Here is a 20,064-nt window from a genome sequence, read left to right on the forward strand (position 1 = left end):
ACCAAGCCGTGTACACAACTAATCGACGTATTACGTAGTTGTGCACACATATGAAATAAAGGTTGCAAAGAGCAACCATCACTAAAATAAATCACAAAACAAAACTTGGCAACACCCAACACACACTACAACGACAATAAAGACAGAAAAAGTAGGAATAAACACCAACAATAAACCACACAAGCCCTGAATCAATGAATACAAATCAATGCACTAGACTACACAGAAAAAACAACTGCAATGCACACACACAGCAAACAAGGCAACAAGACGTTCACCAGAAAAGAACCAAGACAAAGTAGGACACCAGTGCACTCATTACCATACACGAATGCACACTACTAGCCTCCCCTATCCAAAGCCATACCCCATTCCTCCCAAACACAGACCACCACACACGAATGCACATTGCAACCACCCAAAACACGAACACAAAACACCCATCATAAAAAGAAATTAATGATTAAGAGTTTTCTTGATCTGCTCATTGATTGATGATTTTCTAGAAAACTATACGTACTATTTTGATTGCTTGTGTATGTGTGCATATGGAATAGTTTTAATTTATAGAGCAATGTGGTATTAGGATTTTGAGCTTGGGGGAAGAGGGTGTACAATTATGCATTAATGTAGTACTCCGTACTAATCAATGAGAAGAATACCCCCATGGTTTGTCTGCCCTATACTTATATTAGGATTTACTATGAAAATTCAAATGTCTGGAGTATGTAAACTGCCACTCACAAATCAGCTAAACAACCAAAATAAAGGACACAAATATGCTATCTTTCACACCTGTCATGCCAAGATGCCACCACTAATACTATAAGTGATTATTTGTCATAGATGTGTAGTTCATACTTTTCACGAAGAAGCGACGACCGAGGTACCATGCTAAGCAAACACCAACCCACTAAACTGCCTAGAATACCCAATTAATGCACAATCCAGTTGTACCATCCCTCAACCCCGACGATTAACTCCAGAAAATAATAATAATAATAATAATAATAATAATAATAATAATAATAATAATAATAATAATAATAATAATAATAATAATAATAATAATAATAATAATAATAATAATAATAACAACCCAGCCACCACCACAAAGTTGAGCTGCAGGTAGCCGCCGAAACGGACAGAAAACAGCAAATAAAACGAGTGAGGAAACATGCAACACCCCCCAACCCCCGATATGATGGTATATTACATATAGGACTGGCGATTTAGAAACAAAAACAACAAGAACACAAAACCATGTCCTAAGATAATACATACATATACATCAAACACATAATACATACATATATATCATTGAAAAAAAAAAAACTCATTCATTATATTGTTAAATCATGGACAAGAAAGCACAACAAATATATAGCATGGACCAAAAAAGACAGCAAATATATACCAGTACTATGCCGTACTGCACTTCTAAAGGAACATTGATATTGAAGATTAGGGGAAATCGTCAGCATGTAGAAGGGAGAAAACATCCTTTGAGGATTAAAATAAATATATCGTATACACACAGGCACATATACTATCATCCGAAAATGGCAAACAACCGCCCTCAAGACCGAAATTAATCTAAAATTTTTCAAGAAAAATCAACAAAAATATACCCCTACTGAAACACCTAAACGTCATTTTTTGAAAACCCCCAAAAAAACAAAAACCTAGCGATACAAAATCCGGCTAAATCCGGCCACCCATCAACCCCTAACCCAGAAATTCGACTATGAGGAGCATGCATACCACCAAAGAAAACGACAACACAGACAAAAAAAAAAAAAAAAAAAAAAAAAAACAAGAAAACGGAAAACGCCAAAAGGGGGGAAAATTTTTACCTCGCCCGACACCCGGATTAGGTGGTTCCCGGCGCTTGCCTCTATTGCGGTCCCCACCGATAGTCATTGATTAGTATACGACGACGATGGAGAATGAAGACCACCAGATGCGAAGATCGAACGGCAAAGTGCGCGGATGGAGAGGGAGCTCTACGGACGACCAAGAATAACACTAGGCGTGTGTGGAGTGAAAATCGGATCAGCCTAGTTTACACACCAATGAAATCACTAAACTACCCCCACGCTTAGAATAAAAACTGAAGATTAATTAAAACAAGCGAAAAAAACAAAACACAATCCTAACCATCCAAATCTGAAATCAAACGGTGTTAATTAGTCCACACGTTTTTATTTTAAGGACTGTTTGTATTTGAATATAATCCTATATATATATATATATATATATATATATATATATATATATATATATATATATATATATATATATATATATATATATATATATATATATGATTGTTGCGCTATTGTACATTTCCTCGATCATACCCCTGTTGTAGAAGATACTGTGGACTGTGTCAGGCGTTCATACCATGCTTTTGGAGTCTGTTTCAGTCCATATAGAGCTTTTCTCAACTTCTATACATGATCTGGATACTTCAAGTCTTCGAACCCTTTAGGTTGAGCCACATAGATGTCTTCATTTAGGTAGCTATTAAGGAAGACTGTCTTAACGCCCATCTAGAACAGTGTGAACCCCAGTATGCATGCAATTGCTAAGAGAATCCTGATTGATTCCAGTCTTGCCACTGGTGCAAATGTTTCATCATAATCAATTCCCTCTGTCTGAGTATAACCTTGAGCTATAAGTCTTGCCTTATTCCCTGCAACATTTCCCGCTTCATCTGTCTTATTCTTGAAAATCCATTTTGTTCCTATTATATTCACATCAACTGGCTTAGGAACCAAGTCCCAAACATGATTCCTTTCAAACTGATGAAGCTCCTTTTACATAGCCTTAACTCAATTTTCATCTTGAAGGGCTTCTTTAACATTCTTGGGTTCAATCTTCGAAGTGTAGCATGAGTATCCAACCAACTCGATCAGATTATTCCTTACTTTGCTCCTTGTGCGAATTCCAACTGTCGGATCTCCAATGATGTTGACTGATGGATAACTCTTTTGAATTCTGGTTGACTTATCCCTTTTGTCACGATCAAATAGAGGCTGGTATGCCTCAGAATCGTCATCTTCATTTGGTGGATCATCAAAGACAGGTGACTCGTCTGCTTCCTTCGATTCATCTGCTGGTTTCTGCTGTATGACTGATGGTGACTCAGTCATCGACTCAGATGTTGTTTCCCCCACACTAAAACGTTTGCTTGTCCCCAAGCAAAAATATTATTTGCGAAGTAAATTAAAATTATGAAATTCCTAAAACACATCATGAACAACAATCTGAAGCACCCTGCAATTAATAAGTTAGCACCCCTGTCTGAAAACTGAGAGAACTAAATAAGTAAGCTCTCACAGGAATATCACTCATCACTCAAGTGTTTGATGGGTATAAATTTCACTCAAGTTAATTCATATAAAACTGCTCTACCATAGGCTTGCATATCTTCTCAATCACCACTACAAGAGTCATGCATGACACAAATCATAAGGACTTTTCACAGGTTGTGATGGGGTTAGGGTCAAGGTAGGGAATATTTAGGAAAGTAGCTTAAGCAAAAGCTTCAAACTAGAGGAGCAAATAAATACAAATAATCCAACACCCTCAATTTCCATTCAAAAACACAATCTATTGAGGCTTCAACATGACTATCATTCTTAAAAATATAGAATTCTTCCTCAATATGACTAGAACTTCCCCTTGCTTCATTTATTTAGAGGTAACTTCAACTCAAAACTAATTGCTGATTCTTTCTCATTTTTCATATAAATTTTCAGCAGCATTTTTTTTTCTTTTTCAACATACATTCATCGTCTCTCTCATTTCTTAATTTTTTCAATCCTTCATACTTTTTTTTTTGGATCATGAACTGTCTTCATTTTCTTTTTCATAAAAGACCAACGACAAATTGGTAATGAAGATACAACTCGCCTCACTCTCAATCAAATTAACAAAAGTACGTGATCTCCCCCACACTTATTCTTCACAACCCCACGCAGATTACAAGAATAATTCAAAATTTGCTCCACTAGTTATTCAGTTGGGTCAAGGCATTATTTTTAGATATAAAATGTTTGTAATGTGGTGCAAAATAAAGAAAAGAATGGCCATAAAGCTCAAAGTGGGTTAACAAAGGAAAATAAATCATAGGGAAAACCGGTTATTTGGCTAGTGAGGCTCAAAATCAAATAATGGCCTTAATCACACTTGAATCATGCATGGTCTAATTAGTTTTAAAAGAGAATCAAGGCAAGTTCTAGAGAAACAAAATTATGGAAGAAATCACACAATAGAAAGAAAATAAGACCGAAGTGTCAGTCCATGGCTCAAAACACTCACAGGTTTATTGCTTACTTAATATAGCCACTACATATCAAATAGGAAATGCTAACAAACTATTCACAACTTGCCAAACTATTTATTCAATCATGTTATGAATTCCAAGAAAGGAAAAATATAATAACTTTTCAAAATAATACTTCTTTTGCATAAAATACTAGTAAAATACTATTTTTAATTTTTTTTTTTAAATTTTGACATAATCAAACAAATAATAAAACTAAATCCCCTCCCCCCACACTTATTATCAACATTGTCCCCAATGTTGAATAAAAGAAGAGGAAATTAAATATGAATAGTGAATAAAAGAAAAAGAATGGAAGAAATTTCAATTTTGGTCATATGACAATAGGGGTCTTGTTAATTTCAGTCCCTGACTTTAAAAATGTCAATTTAGTACCTTAACTATGCAATTTTTGTCAATTTTAGTCACTCCGGCCAAATTGCTGGTCAAATTTTGCCGAAAAATTTTAATAGTTAAAATAATGAGGGTATTTTGGTCGTTTCAAGCCTCTTTTCTTCTTCTCCGGCGAGTCCATCTCTTTCTCTCCCGTTTCCGGTGTTCTTTCTCCCTCTAAACCATCTTTAATATCATAAGCCTCCTTTCCCCATCATCTTATGTCATTGCATTCACTGGAAACGGGAGAGGAAGTGATGGACTCGCATGGGAAGAAGAAAAGAGACGTGAAATGATCAAAATACCCTCATTATTATTTTAACAATTAAAATTTTCCTGCGAAATTTGGCCGGCAATTTGGCCGGAGTGACCACAATTGACAAAAATTACATAGTTAAGGTACTAAATTGACACTTTTAAAAGTCAAGGACTGAAATTAACAAGACCCCTATAGTCGTATGACCAAAATTGAAATTTCCTAAAAAAAATGGAACAAACACACCTTAGGTTGCCTCCCAAACAGTGCCTTTGTTTATCGTCGTTGGCTCGACTTATGATATTGCTTAAAATTTCCATCGTCTTTTTGAGTACCTTCGATGATTACGATTAATCAAAGAAATAGTCTCATCTTGCAAATTAGTACTCAAAGATGATTTATTATTTTTTTCTTCTTTATTTTCATTAGAAGCAATTTCATCAAATTTAACAAACTTCAAAGAATCAACAAAAATTGCAAAATTATCATAACTAGGAGATTTTAGGGTATCATAAATATTAAAAATCACAAATTTACCATTAAACTCCATAGTAAGCATGCCACTATGAATATCAATTTTAATTTTTGCAGTTTTTAAAAATGGTCTTCCTAACAAAATATGAGAAATTTTATTATTATTTTCCATATCAAGCACATAAAATTCAGCAGGAAAAACCAAGTTATTAACTTCAACAAGCAAATCCTCAATCACACCCCTAGGAAATGTAGTAGATCCATTAGCCAGTTGAATTACAACACTAGTTTTATTCAGAGGTCCAAGATTTAAAGAATTATAAACAGAATATGGCATGACATTAATAGAAACTCCTAAATTTAACATAGCATTTTCAACTTTCACCCCACTTATCATGCATGGAATAGTAAACATACCTGGGTCTTTGCACTTCTTAGGAAGATTGCTTTGACTAGCCATAGAGACATTCTCTTGCACTTTCACTTCCTCAACTCTTTCTTTATTTTGTTTCTTTTTCAAAGTGCATAACTCTTTTAGAAAATTCGCATAGCGAGGTAATTTTTTTTGTAACACCCCGTGTTACAGCCTCTAACCCAAACTAATTATTTAATTACTTACCCTAAAAAGAGAATTAAATCCCCTTAATTAATTAGGAAGGGTCCACCATAGACCATGGACCCTTATCCCTAAACCAAACCCTTAAGTCCTATAAGGAATAGAATTAGTAAATCCCTACCATTCAGACCCTAATTAGGACTCTTAGATATATATAAGGACATAGGAGGCACCTAGAATTCACACCCCAATAGATTCCACCACACAAGAATTCCCAAGAATTCCCCTATCACCAAACGTAGGAGAAATCAAGAAGAGGAGATCTTAGAGAAAGAACCTTAGTAGCCAAGGATTCTAATTAAGGCTAAGAGGTAACCCATGGCTCAACAAAACCTATTTTCCTTGCTATAATCTTCTTCTTTGGCTCCATTGATATGCAATTCTATGTTTGTGTCTTGATAAAGCTTTTATGATGATTATGATATAATCTTGACGTTTATGAGATGATCTTATGTGTTGATCTTGATAATCTTGATGATTATGAGGGAATCTTGATAATTGTGTGTTGATCTTGATATTCTTGATGTTCTTGATTTTAAAGATAAAGTTATGATATTGTGATTTAAATATAATTAGAGCCCTAGGTTAAATCATGGATTTCGTATTGTGATATTCTTGGTATATTTGGGTGGGATTTTGTATGTTCGGGTATTGAGTCTTGTTTATGTTTAGAAATCATGTTAGGATGTATTTAACATGATTCTTGGTTTTAATCCATTGCTTGATTACGTGGTGTTGTCGTTTATGTTTAAATGTGTCTGGACATGGTTTCGGGTTCCACGAAAGATCCCGGGACTAAAATATTACAAAAGAGTCAGTGGGGGGTAGGGGAACCTGCCACCTACCCGCTGCCCCAAATAGGGCCGCCGGAAGCGGGCAGGAGACTGCACGCCGGGCACCCGCTGCCCATTGTGGCGCCGCCGGCGGGTGGTCCTCCATCCGCCGGCCACCCGCTGGAAATCCCAGTGTGGATTGGTGGTTTTTCCCGTTTGATGTTTCCCCGTGCCCCGTGGTGTCCAATCTGACCCCGTTTGTCGTGCCTGAGTCTAGTTTGATGTTTCGGGTACCGTTCGTAGGATAAAAGAGTCTCGTGTATTGCATGCTAGTTGAATTGGTAACCCGTTGGCCTAGGTGAAAGATGTACGAACCCCTTAGGACTATTCATAGTATGTGGTTGACCATGCATAAGTTTTATTTATATGTTTTCCCCATTCCTTATGTGCTAATGTGGGTTGCATGTGCTTGTTATGTGTTATGTGTGCATGATACCCCAATTGGTTGCGATCAATTGGCTATACGGGCAGTTGGATAGGTTGAGAACCATCGGCTGTTAACCAGGCCGGTTGCGATCGGTCAGGTATATAAATATATATAGGGCTGCGGTCCACCGTTTGGGGTCGATCAAACGTTATAAATGAGTTGCGGTTCATAATCTGGTTGCGATCAGAAATACACACTATTTGGGCTGCGGTCCACCGTTTGGTTGCGATCAAACGTTATGATGAGCTGCAGTTCATTGGTTGGTTGCGATCAACCCCTTCGTGCTGCGGTACGAGGCAGGGTGCTTCGGGGCCATGTTAGCGCTATATGCGCTGACCCTCATGTATGGGCATGTGATTGGTCCTGCGGCACCACCAAAGTGTGCTTATGTGTTGAGATAATGATTGAATACTGATATGTTGATGTGTGGCCTTAGGGTGTATGCTAGTATCTTTATATGCATGATCATGACTGTCAAATGTGCTTATCCTTACTTGTTGAGTCTATTCTCGGTTTTAAATTAGAGTCTCCTAAGTATATATATCTTCCGGCTTCAAAATGATTTTCATATATATATATATATATATATATATATATATATATATATATATATATATATATATATATATATATCTCTACCTAGGGTTTCTCTAGGTCATCGTGTCGGTTCATCGATGATTACCTGCGGTTTTATCCGATTATCGATTTACAGCATACAGCGTACGACTTCAGGCGTGCATGCGAGATGGCCTCGTCGACTGTGGAACCGGAGGTCGAGGGTCTTACAGCCAGATGGGCAGATATTGTTTTGGAGGAGGAGGCAGCGGCATTTATGCCGGATGAGGGGACGGAGGGCGACGCGGCAGGCGGCGTCGTGGAGGAGAGGTAGGGCATTGTGGGGAGATTCTTGACACGGAAGCTAGTCAGGTTGGAGTTTATGAGTCAGGTCTTGGCATCGGTATGACAACCGGTGAGTGGTGTTGAGGCTACGGAGGTAGAACCGGGCCGATTCCTGTTTGTTTTCCATCATGTAACAGACATGGAACGTGTTCTGAATGAGGAGCCCTGGTCCTTTGATAATAGCACTCTGGTGTGTAAGCAAGTCCTTGACGGAGTGAAGCCGGTGGATGTGGTATTGGATTCGGTGGATTTATGGGTCCAACTGCATGGACTGCCGAAGGGATATTCGTCCAGTCGGATATTGGAACAGATTGGAAATTTCTTGGGGAGTTTTGTTAAGAGTGATGATCGTTTCGACAATGTCCCATGGAAGATGTTTCACCGGATTAGGGTTTCGTTGTCTGTTGATAAGCCCTTGAAAAGACGAATGAATTTTATTAAGCGGGATAAGACAAGTTGATGGGTCACGTTCAAGTATGAACGACTACATACATATTGTTATTTTTGTGGGATGCTGGGACATTCGTATCAATTTTTCCGTGGTGCGAGGGATTCGAGGATGCCGGTGGAGGAGTATTTGTATGGCCTGGAATTGCGTGCGGGGGGGAGTCATGGTCCTAGGCCGGTGGGCGATAGTTGGCTGTTGCCTTCGGGACGGCACGCAGCGGCGTGGAAGTTGCAGGTCGACCACGTGGCCGTGGGGCGGTCTCCGGTTGTTGGGAGTCGGGCTAATGATGCCGTAGAGGCGGAATTGGTTGCGGTTGCCAAGCGGCGCCGGGAGGAGGTGAGTGATGGGGGACGGACATATGAAGGAGGGGATATTGTTATGGCCGAGCTTTCAAAAAACTTGCAGCAGGCGGGATCTGGTTCCCAGACCCGCCCGGATCAATGAGTACCCTCAGTTGGAACTGCCGTGGCTTGAGTAATCCACGGACAGTTCGTGAGATTGTGGACATGGTGTCCCGTAAGCAACCTGACTTTGTATTTCTGATGGAGACTAAGGTAGGACGCGATCACGCAGAGCGGATTCGTGTCAAAATCGGTTATGAGGGGCTATTTTATGTTGATAGCGATGGATTAAGTGGTGGTTTAGCACTATTGTGGAAAAAGAATAGTACGGCGCGGCTGCTAAGTTACTCAACGAACTATGTTGATGTTGAGGTAACTATTACTGGCTTTCCAGGGTGGCGAATGACGGGTTATTATGGTTTTCCCGAACGAACAAGGCGCGCTGAATCATGGGATCTCTTGAGAACATTATCGGGCAAGTCGAACCTCCCATGGGTTGTTATAGGGGATTTTAATGATTTGCTATATCAATATGAGAAGAGAGGGGGAATTTGCATCCGAATAGCCTCCTACGCGGTTTTGGGGAAGCTATTGAGGACTGTGGGCTTGCTCAGATGCCTATGAATGGATATCCGTACACTTGGGAGAAAGGGAAGGGGACAGTAAACTGGATGGAGGAGAGGCTTGATAAGGTTCTGGTAAAAAATGAGCGGCGGAGCATGGTAACAGGGGCCACGGTTATGAATCTGAGGACCCGAAAATCTGATCATTCGGCTCTCTTTCTGGGAATCCATGAGTCCTTTGGGAGGAGTGGGCCTGGTAGGAGGGGTTACCGTTTTGAGATGACATGGTTGCATGATGAGGGGTGCATGAATGTGGTTGAGCAGTCCTGGCAGGAGGAAGGGGGCAGGGTTTACAGAACTGTATTCAGTACTGCGGGAACCGGTTAACACGATGGGGTGGAGACAGGTATCACAGGTACGGAAAACAGATTAATGAATTGACAAGAGAACAACAGCGACTGAGGGGGCGTACCGACCCGGCCTCGCTTGCAGAGTTCCAGCGCTTAGAACAGCTGCTAAGCTGCACCGAAGCTCAGGAGGATGCCTACTGGAGGCAGAGAGCCAAGCAACACTGGCTTAAGGAGGCTGATGCGACAAAGTTTTTTCACAGGTATGCCTCTCACCGAAAAAAGAAGAATACTATTTCTAGATTAATGAATGATAATGAGGATTGGGTGGAGGGGGAGCCTATGAAAAATTTTATTTTGCAATATTACAATCGTATTTTCTGTTCTGGAACTCCGGGAACTGGGGAGGGGTTTTTTGAGGGGATTATTCTGCGAGTCACTCAGGCACAGAATGAGTCATTGCTGCGACCCTTTGATTTGGAGGAGGTTAAGAGTGCACTGTTTGCAATGTTTCCGGATAAGGCACCGGGCTCGGATGGAATGAATCCGGCCTTCTATCAACATTTTTGGGATGTGGTAGGGGGATGTGGCGAGCTTCATAATAAATTGTATTGAATCCTGTGATTTCCCGCCTGGTTTGACTGATACTGGTGTTGTTTTGATCCCTAAGAAAAACACCCCTGAATTTGTGACTGACTTGCGCCCTATAGCTCTTAGTAATGTGGTTTATAGAATTATGGCAAAAATGTTATCTAACAGAATGAAGCCATTAATGGAGGAAATAATATCGGAGTCACAAAGTGCTTTTATCCCGGATAGACTGATAATGGATAATATCTTATTAGCCGCGGAAGTGGGACATTTTTTGAACAGGAAACAGTGTAGAATGGGGGGATGGAGTGCTCTCAAACTGGACATGGCGAATGCATATGATCGTACGGAATGGTCTTTCCTTCGTAAAATGATGCTGGCTTTGGGGTTTCATGGTGGATGGGTGGAATTGATTATGAAGTGTGTAACCTCAGTTTCCTACAATGTTCTGGTGAATGGCTCAAGATGTGATCCTATTGTACCCACACGTGGTTTAAGGCAAGGGGATCCGTTGTCCCCATATCTATTTATTATTTGTGCAGAGGGTCTGTCCCTATTACTACAGCAGACACATAGTGTGGGGTCAATACATGGATGCAGGGTAGCGAGAGGTGCTCCCCCAATCTCTCATTTATTTTTTGCAGATGACATCCTTTTATTTTTTAAGGCTAATATGTAGGAAGCAAATGAAATTAAAAGGTGCCTATCAGTGTATGAGGATCTGTCTGGGCAGGCAGTTAACTATCACAAGTCAAGCATATGCTATAGTAGAAATACAAGTAATGTTGATAGGGAAAATGTGGCTCAGGTTTTGGGAGTGACGCAGGCCCCGAATTTTGGCAAGTATTTGGGACTCCCCTCTTTTGTTGGAAGACACAAGAAAGCAGCTTTTGCATATATCGAGGATAAAATCCGCCAAAGGATTGGATCATGGAATAAAAGACTGCTGTCGCAGGCGGGTAAGGAGATTCTGTTGAAAACTGTAGCACAATCTATGCCTACGTTTTCAATGAGTGTTTTTTTGCTACCTATATCAGTGTGTACGGCAATAGAGAGAACTATGAATCGATATTGGTGGGACTCTGGGACTGACAGGCGAATACATTGGAAGGCATGTGATAAATTGTGTATCCCCAAGAAGTATGGAGGGTTGGGTTTTAAAGATTTGCGTGCTTTTAATCTAGCAATGCTGGGGAAACAGGCATGGCGGAGGCTGACTAAACCCGAATCCCTAGTGACTCGTGTGTATAAGGCCCGTTATTTTCCCAAAGGATCTTTTTTTGATGCACAGGTAGGAAACAATCCCAGTTTCTACTGGCGAAGTATTATGGCAGCAAAGAGTATAGTTTGTAGTGGGGTAAGGCGCAGAATTGGTAACGGGGAGTCTACACTCATATGGACTCACCCCTGGTTACAGGATGATCAAGACCCTATGATACAAACAGAAATGCCAACACAGCTGCAGGAAGCCAGAGTGGCAGGATTGATTGATCAACAAACTGGTACATGGGATCCTTCAATCCTAACAGATTTATTTCAACCTACTGATGTGGTGAATATTATGAGAATACCTGTTTCCCCGGATTACGATGATACCTGGTATTGGCATGGAGACCCAAGAGGTGTGTATTCTGTTAAAAGTGGATACAGGCTAATAGTTGGGAATTATCAGGGGGATAATGGGACATTTGCAAAATGGTTAGCCCTATGGAAGCTCAAGATCCCCCAGAATGGAGAATGTTTCTCTAGAGAGCCATTAGTGATATATTGCCTACCACTACTAATTTACTTATAAAGAGGGTGGATGTGGATCCACGTTGTGCCATGTGTGGAATATCTCAAGAAGACACAATGCATGCCTTAGTGTTGTGTGAGTTTGCAAAAAACATTTGGGAACAATCCAACCTTACAATTCCCAATATAGCCACAAATATTTTTCATGTTTGGTTTGGTGAACTCCTAAATGTTCTAGACTCTGATGGGATGTTATATGCAACATCGATTCTATACAATATTTGGAGAGCAAGGAATGGGGCGGTTTGGGAAGCAACACTGCCACGCCCGGTGACCGTGCTCAACACCGCCGCCGCTGCCAAGCTTGCGTGGACACGGGCGCATCCTGCACCTGCTGCCCGAGCCACTCCGCTGCCAACCGAATCACCTTTAATACCAAGAGGAGGCCGAGCTGCACGGTACCGAACTGCACACTGTCGAACCATCACATGGGCCGCCAAGGAGGATCTGTCGAGTCGATGCGGGTTTTATGCAAGAAACAGGCCAAGCCGCGGTTGGGGCAGTTTTACTCGACACGAATGGGGGATACGTTTCGGCTTATGGCGGACCACTCCTGAATTGCTCCTCGCCACTTATGGCTGAGGCGTTGGCATGTAAGGAGGCTCTATCATGGTTGAAGGATCGGGGAGAACAGAATGTTGAGATATATACAGATTGTTTGACACTACACCGTTATCTTACTACACCAACCGTTGTGCTGCGCACTTACCTAGGCTATGCCATTGACAGCTGCAGGCTTATCGCATCTTTATTTCAATCTTGTTCGTTTCATTTTATTCCTAGATTAGACAATTATTTAGCTCATGCTTTAGCTACTACGGCTTACCAGCAATCTGCTGCTATGTATTGGGATCTTCTCCCGCCTGACATTATTTCGGCCTATTTTTAATGAAGCACCATATATTTTTCAATATATATATATATATATATATATATATATATATATATATATATATATATATATATATATATATATATATATATATATATATATATATATATATATATATATATATATATATATATATATATATATATATACATACATACCTATATTGTATTTTAACGCGTTGGAGTGGGTTACCAGCATTATTCGCTGAACAGATATATTTGGCTTTCAGGCACAGATGAGTAGCTCTTGAGCGCGCTAGAGGACCCGAGGCTTAGATAGTTAGTTTCATTATCGGCCTACGTGCCATGATGATGTAATGACACTGTTTTGAGGATATTTAGTTAGTGTAGCCTGTGCATCTGAGTTCTCCAGCTCAGATGTGGCATAACACCCCAAACACTTATGTTTAGTAACGCTCTGTTTTGGGATTAATGATAGTATTGCCTTTATTTCATAAGTATTCAAAGTTTTAAATTTTAGGGGTGTTACATTTTTCATAGAGTCTAACAATGGTTTATTAGCCTCACATTCACGAAATGTCTCATACAAATCATTATTTCAGTTTCCTCTTATTGGTTCTAAAAGAGCTTGTGGAAATGGGGGTACTGGTTCATAATCAGAAAAAGAAGAAAGCTTACCATGGGACTTCTCTTTATTGTTGGCAATGTTACCTGCACTTATTTCCTTGTTTAAATCAACATTCTTTTCCTGCGATATACTTCTCACAGTAATTGCACTTACATTCTCTTTAGGATTAACAATCGTTTGAGAGGGTAATTTGCCAGAACTCTGTGCTGCCAACCGACTTACCGTAGTTGCTAGTAGGCCCATTTGTCTTTCCAAGTTTTGAATACTAGCCCTTGTTTCTTGAATACTTGATCTTGTCTCTTGTTGGAATTGTTGAGTCTCTTGTTGAAACTGCAAAGTGTTAGTAGCAAGAGATTTAACAATATCTTTGAGATTCATACCTGAGCTAGAGCTTTGGACTGATTGTTGTCTTGAAGGAAACGGTTGTCTATACTGTTGAAAATTGAAACGATTCTGAACAAACTGGTTCCCTTGTGAGTTCCCATAGCTAAGGTTCGGGTGATCCCTCCATCCAGGATTATATGTATTGGAAAACGGATCATACTTACCTTGAGGTTGTCCAGGAAAACCTCCAGCCATGTTGACTTGTTCAACATGTTCTTTTTGAAGAGTTGGGCCAACTACTGAACAGATTCCACATGCTTTTACAGTTTGCATATTGCCTACTGCTAATTGACGAACAAGAGTAGTTAAACCAGAAATTTGTTCTTCAAGAGCAGAAATATTTACCTCATTCACTTGCTTAGACGGTTGGAAAAGTCTATTGCCAAACTGTTGAGAATTTGCAGCCATGTTTGCAATTAGAGTTCTTGCAGCGTCTGGTGTCTTGTCAACTAAAGCACCACTGCTCGCGGCATCAATCATGCTTCTATCCATTGGAAAAAGTCCTTCATAAAAGTACTGAATGAGTAATTGATCACTGATTTGATGGTGTGGGCAACTTGCACAAAGCTTTTTGAATCGCTCCCAATATACATACAATGACTCTCTATTGTTTTGCCTTATACCACATATTTCCTTTCTAATTTTGGCCGCCCTTGAAGCTGGGAAATATTTTTCAAGGAACACTGTCTTCAAGTTATTCCATGTGGTGATGCTCCCTGAAGGTAGATAGTATAGCCAATCCTTCGCTGAATCTTTTAAAGAAAAGGGGAAGACTCTCAACTTGATTTGTTCTTCAGTAACCCCTGTGGGTTTCATACTTGAACACACTACATGGAATTCCATTAAGTGCTTGTGCGGATCTTCACCTGCAAGTCCATGAAAAGAAGGCAAAAGATGAATTAATCCAGATTTTAATTCGAATTGCACATTAGCATCTAGAGCAGGAAAAGTGATGCATAAAGGTTGCTGATCTAAATTTGGAGCTCCAAGCTCTTTTAAGGTCCGATTTTAAGCCATGGGTTCATCTTCTAAATCAGAATTGGTGGAAGATTGGGGATCGGTAGCCAGATCACTATTCTCCACTTTCCTCAAAGCTTGTTTCCTCTACCTGTGTATAGTTCTTTCAATTTCTGAATCGTACGGTAAGATTTCTTGATTAGCAGATCGAGTTATAAGCATAAACTACGAAAGGTATTGCAGTAATTATGTAATGGTAATGAAACAAAAGATTTTTTTTTTTTGTTTGGGACAAATTAATGAGAAAAAAAAACAAATAAATAAATAAACACAAAATAAACAAGAAAAACTTTCCTGGTAACGACGCCAACATATATTTTGACATAAGCAAACAAATAATAAAACTAAATACCCTCCCCCACACTTATTATCAACATTGTCCCCACTGTTATGGCATAAAAATATGTCTATCATTGTTATGGCATCAGGTTCATCTGTTTCATCATCTACAATAACATTTACTGACTCCATGATTGTTTGAGTTCTCCTGTTGTACACCCTATAAGCTCAACTGTTTGGTGAGTATCCAAGGAATACTCCCTCGTCGCTCTTAGGTTCAAACTTTCCTCTTTGTTCTCGGTGAATCAGAATGAAACATTTAGTACCAAAAATATGGAAATATTTCAAATTAGGTTTTTTACCTTTCCATATTTCGTATGGAGTCATAGTTGTACCAGACTTTAGATAAATTCGATTAATTGTGTGACATGCAGTGTGCATTGCTTCAGCCCAGAAGCGCTGTGGCGGACGTGATGTGTTCAGCATGACCCTAGACATTCCTTCTAACGTTTGATTCTTCCTTTCAACAATTCTGTTCTGTTGAGCCATTCTTGGGGCAGAGAACTCATGTACTATGCCATTTTATGAGTAGTAGTCTGAGTAAGATGAGTTTTCAAATTCCTTCCCATGATCACTTCTGAGACGTAGGATTTTGACTATTGGCTCATCTTTCTCTTTTTTGCAATCTTACATATAAAGTTTTGAATGCTCCAAATGCCTCTGATTTTTCTCTTAGAAAGGATATCCAACAGAAACGTGAAAAATCATCAACACAAACAAATATATATACTTCTTACCACCAATACTTTCTGTTTGTGTCGGTCCCATTAGATCAATATGAACCAGTTCCAAACATTTGTCAGTTGCAATGATCTTTACTACTTTGTGAGGAGCTCTGGTTTGCTTCCCCATAGCACATGCACTACATACTCCTTTGTGATTTATACTTAGCTTTGGTACTCCTCGTACCTCATCAAGTTTGATCAGCTTATCCATGTCACGATAGTTCATGTGACCCAATCGTCGATGCCACAGTTTGAACTCTTCTAACTTTGACCTAAAACAAGTAGTATCATTTGTTAAAATGTAACAGTTATCAGAAGAACGAGTACCTTCCATGACGACTTGATCTGACTTGTCGCGAACACTGCAACAGTCTCGATTGAAACAGACATTCCAGTTTTGATCACACAGCTGACTTATGCTGATGAGATTCGGACGCAACCCAGTTACAAGTAGAACATCCTCCAAATGTAGCAAACCTGGAACATTCAGAATGCCTTTGCCAATTATCTTGCCTCTTTGACCATCGCCAAATGTTACTGATCCATTATTTGATTGAATGGCTGTTAGATATTTTGAATTTCCAGTCATGTGCCTCGAACAACCACTATCAAAATACCATATGGTTTCCGTCATTGCAGCTGATAGAACAATTGTAGGATAACACAGGACATCTGACTTTCTGACCCAGATTTGTCTCTTGAAATGAGCAATGAACTTATCTTGGAAGTTTTCTAATCTTTGATCTCTATAGAAGGTGATGTACGGGAAAGAGGTGGTGAGTATACGGGTGTAAATTGTCGTTCCGCAAAGGATTGGGACTATGGCACGTACTTGAGTGACAACTAAAGTTCTAGGCACCAAAGTATTGGAACCCACAAGAATCCAAGCAAATTCAAATTCATGGTTGGGTAATGTCAACAATTAAAGGCTAAAAATCTAGTTAAGACAATGCAATTTAAACACAAGTAATCACAATGATAAAAGATGGGCTAAAATTAGGGGATGTTGCCTTCTAGATGCTTTAACAACTTAGGGATTAGGGGAGAACATTAACCAAGGGAACATAAGGGCAAAGCACATAAAAATCCTAGCTTAAAGCCATTTTCATAAGCTAAAGAACAAGGATTAGAGCAAGGATTGCCCCACTTTCATGGTGTATCAATTCCTAGCTCTTAAAGCACATAAGCATTTAGGCCCCCAATTCTTCCCTATTTTCATAGAAAGAAAATGGGTTTAGAGAAAGGAGAGGCTTAAATTCTTCCCCCAACTTTCATTGTGGAGAAAAACTATCCAAAAGCAAGCTAATAAGAGTTACGTACCAAATATTAGCAAGATTAAACATAAAACCCACTCAAACAAATGAACCCTAGGTTAGGGTTCTTCCCCCTTATGCAATAATCACCTATTTAGCATCTAGGTTAGCAATATCACCCTAATCCAAGCCCAAAAACGAACTACTCACACTTCATAAGCATAAATAACAACAAAGCACAAGAAAATATCATAAACATTGCACAAAAGCTTAAGAAGAAGAGTAAGAAGCTTCTCTATTGAAGATGAAGATTTTGTGGTTGAATCTCACTCCAATCCATGATTACAAGCTTTGTAGAAGAGTTAGAGATGAAATACTAGACTAATCTAAGATAAGGAAATGAAAGGAAAACGAGTTCTTGCTATCTAGGGTTCTAACATGACTTTTTTCTCCAAAAAATGAGTTATAACGCAGTCAAAAGAAACAGAGATGGGCTGCTTGACGCGTCGAGAAATTACAGAATGTAAATCGCGACATTCTGCCAAGATTCAACGCGTCGAGAGTAATTCTCGACGCGTCGAGTGCTGATCTGCAACAGAACTTCGACTTTCAGGCTAATTTTGACCATTTTTTCTTCAGAATTAGGCTTCGGTGTCTTCATGAAAGTTGTAGATCTTCGAGTCTTCTTTCAAATGGCGCAAGAATCACTTAATTTGGACAATCCTAGGCCGAGATATGATCAAATTACCAAACAGTGGTCAGTTTCGGGTGAAATCTGTAAGTTCGGAACTTCAACTTCAAGGATGATTTTGACCATTGTAGCTTCCTTTTTAGGCTTTGATGTTTGAATATGAGTTGTAGCCCTTTGAGTCTTCTTTGCAATGGGACAAGAATCATGTAATTTGGATGTTTTTAGCTTGAGATATGGTCCAAAAACCATGACGTCGACGTGCAGGTCGGGAATTGCAATTGCATGATCTTTTGCTTCTCTTTTGCTTTGGTTTGCCCAAATGACCAAGACCATTGCAAGCACCACCCTTAGGCTTTCTTGGAAGTGTTTTGCCCATCTCCATAGCTTTCCCTTGACTCCCATTGACTCCAATGCATCCAAAATGCTCCACTTGACTCCAATGTCCTTCAAAATGCATGAAAATATTCATTTTTGCTTCCAAAGCTTTTCAAACCAAATTCCTTGCAAAATAACACAAATTAGTCCTAATCTAATGAAATTTGGAATGATCTATAAACAAAATGGCTTAGTGAAAGGAGCAAAAATATAGACAAATAAGCACTTATCAACTCCCCCACACTTAAACCTTTGCTTGTCCTCAAGCAAAAACAAGAAATAAATCACCATCCTAGCAATGAAATTGATCACACTCCCACTTTGCACAACCTATCAAACCACAATCCAACTTGCTACAAGACAACTTGTTTCAAGAATCATTTTAGCCTTCCACACAAGTTCAATTCTCAAGCCAATAACCATGCACCAAAATTATTAAAGTGTGTGATGATCAAGTGTGCACAAATGCTAAGTTGAGATTATGCAAAACTTGGTTTTGAATGAGATTCCATAGGCTTGCCCTTCATACTCTCACTAGTTCAACTCCAAGATTGCATGCTAAGATCAAATAGGTCTTTATTTGGCTTGTAATGGGGCTAAGGGTAAATGGCTAACAAAGAAGGGGTATGGAAATAAACAAAGGAGAGAACTTCACATTTATTCACAGTTGAGGCTAGAAGAGATATGACATTTATAAACTAAGGAGCAATTTAATGGAACATAAAGCAACACTCTAAAGTAGTGGGGGTTGAGTACAACTTTCAACACAAACTAGAATCAAGCTTCAAGCTTTTATTCTTCTTCCTTTTCTTTTCATTTTTCTCATTTCATCTCTTTTTTCATGACTTTTTTTTTTCTCAATTTTCTCAACATCATTTTTTTCATTTTTTTTCCAAAACAATAAACAAACTTATTCCATGAACCAATGCCCCCACACTTAGACAAAATTATCAAGAGGATTGTTAACAAAACAAGCTCCAATAAAGATCTCTTCAAAGAAAAAGAATAAATGCTCTATTCTCTCAAGGGTGGAGGGAAATATTTTGGCTAGGGGTTAAGGGTTAAATGATGAGGGTTAACACAAGGAAAAACAATCACAATGAAGGGACAAGTGCTTAGCACTTATTAAAAAAACACAAAAGGCTCAACGGGGACAACTAGTGGTAAACACATGTGTAAAGGGTAGGCTTGAAAGGCTCGGGCTAAACAAAAATGGCCTAAATCATTTCTAAACATGCAAATTTTAGACTTCACTTGGAGAGTAATGAGGCAAGTTCTAGCAAAACAACCATGACCGGAATCTCACATAAGCCTTCACTAGCAAAGCATAACACACAAGATCAAAAATTTATTCATTTATTAAGTGGTTAACAAGGCAATTGGCAAGAGAATAGATCAATCATGTGTTATACCTCAAATCATCAATCACAAATTGCATCGCAACAAGCACCACCAAATCAAACCACAAACCAACAAAGAGGGAG

The 20,064-nt window shown here is 39.3% G+C and overlaps 1 protein-coding gene across 1 annotated transcript; it reads left to right on the plus strand.

Moving 5' to 3' along the window:
- The first annotated feature begins 9,186 nt into the window (after positions 1–9,186).
- LOC109167850 lies at positions 9,187–12,898 on the plus strand. The gene is made up of 6 exons (XM_019316921.1): positions 9,187–9,430; positions 9,562–9,840; positions 9,909–10,417; positions 10,512–10,973; positions 11,202–12,261; positions 12,495–12,898. The coding sequence occupies exons 1-6, from the start codon at positions 9,187–9,189 to the stop codon at positions 12,896–12,898; spliced, it is 2,958 nt and encodes a 985-aa protein (XP_019172466.1).
- The last annotated feature ends 7,166 nt before the right edge of the window (positions 12,899–20,064 follow it).

Source organism: Ipomoea nil, unplaced genomic scaffold (genome assembly GCF_001879475.1).
Source record: "Ipomoea nil cultivar Tokyo-kokei standard unplaced genomic scaffold, Asagao_1.1 scaffold3170, whole genome shotgun sequence".
NCBI lineage: Eukaryota > Viridiplantae > Streptophyta > Magnoliopsida > Solanales > Convolvulaceae > Ipomoea > Ipomoea nil.

What these genes read in the sequence shown, in the direction of transcription:
- LOC109167850 (XM_019316921.1), top strand. Translation starts at nt 9,187, where the DNA reads ATGGTGTCCCGTAAGCAACCTGACTTTGTATTTCTGATGGAGACTAAG. An exon ending in TCCAGGGTGGCGAATGACGG is followed by an intron (nt 9,431 to 9,561) that starts GTTATTATGGTT and finishes CAATATGAGAAG; the next exon opens with AGAGGGGGAATTTGCATCCG. An exon ending in CAGTTTCCTACAATGTTCTG is followed by an intron (nt 10,974 to 11,201) that starts GTGAATGGCTCA and finishes GCTAATATGTAG; the next exon opens with GAAGCAAATGAAATTAAAAG.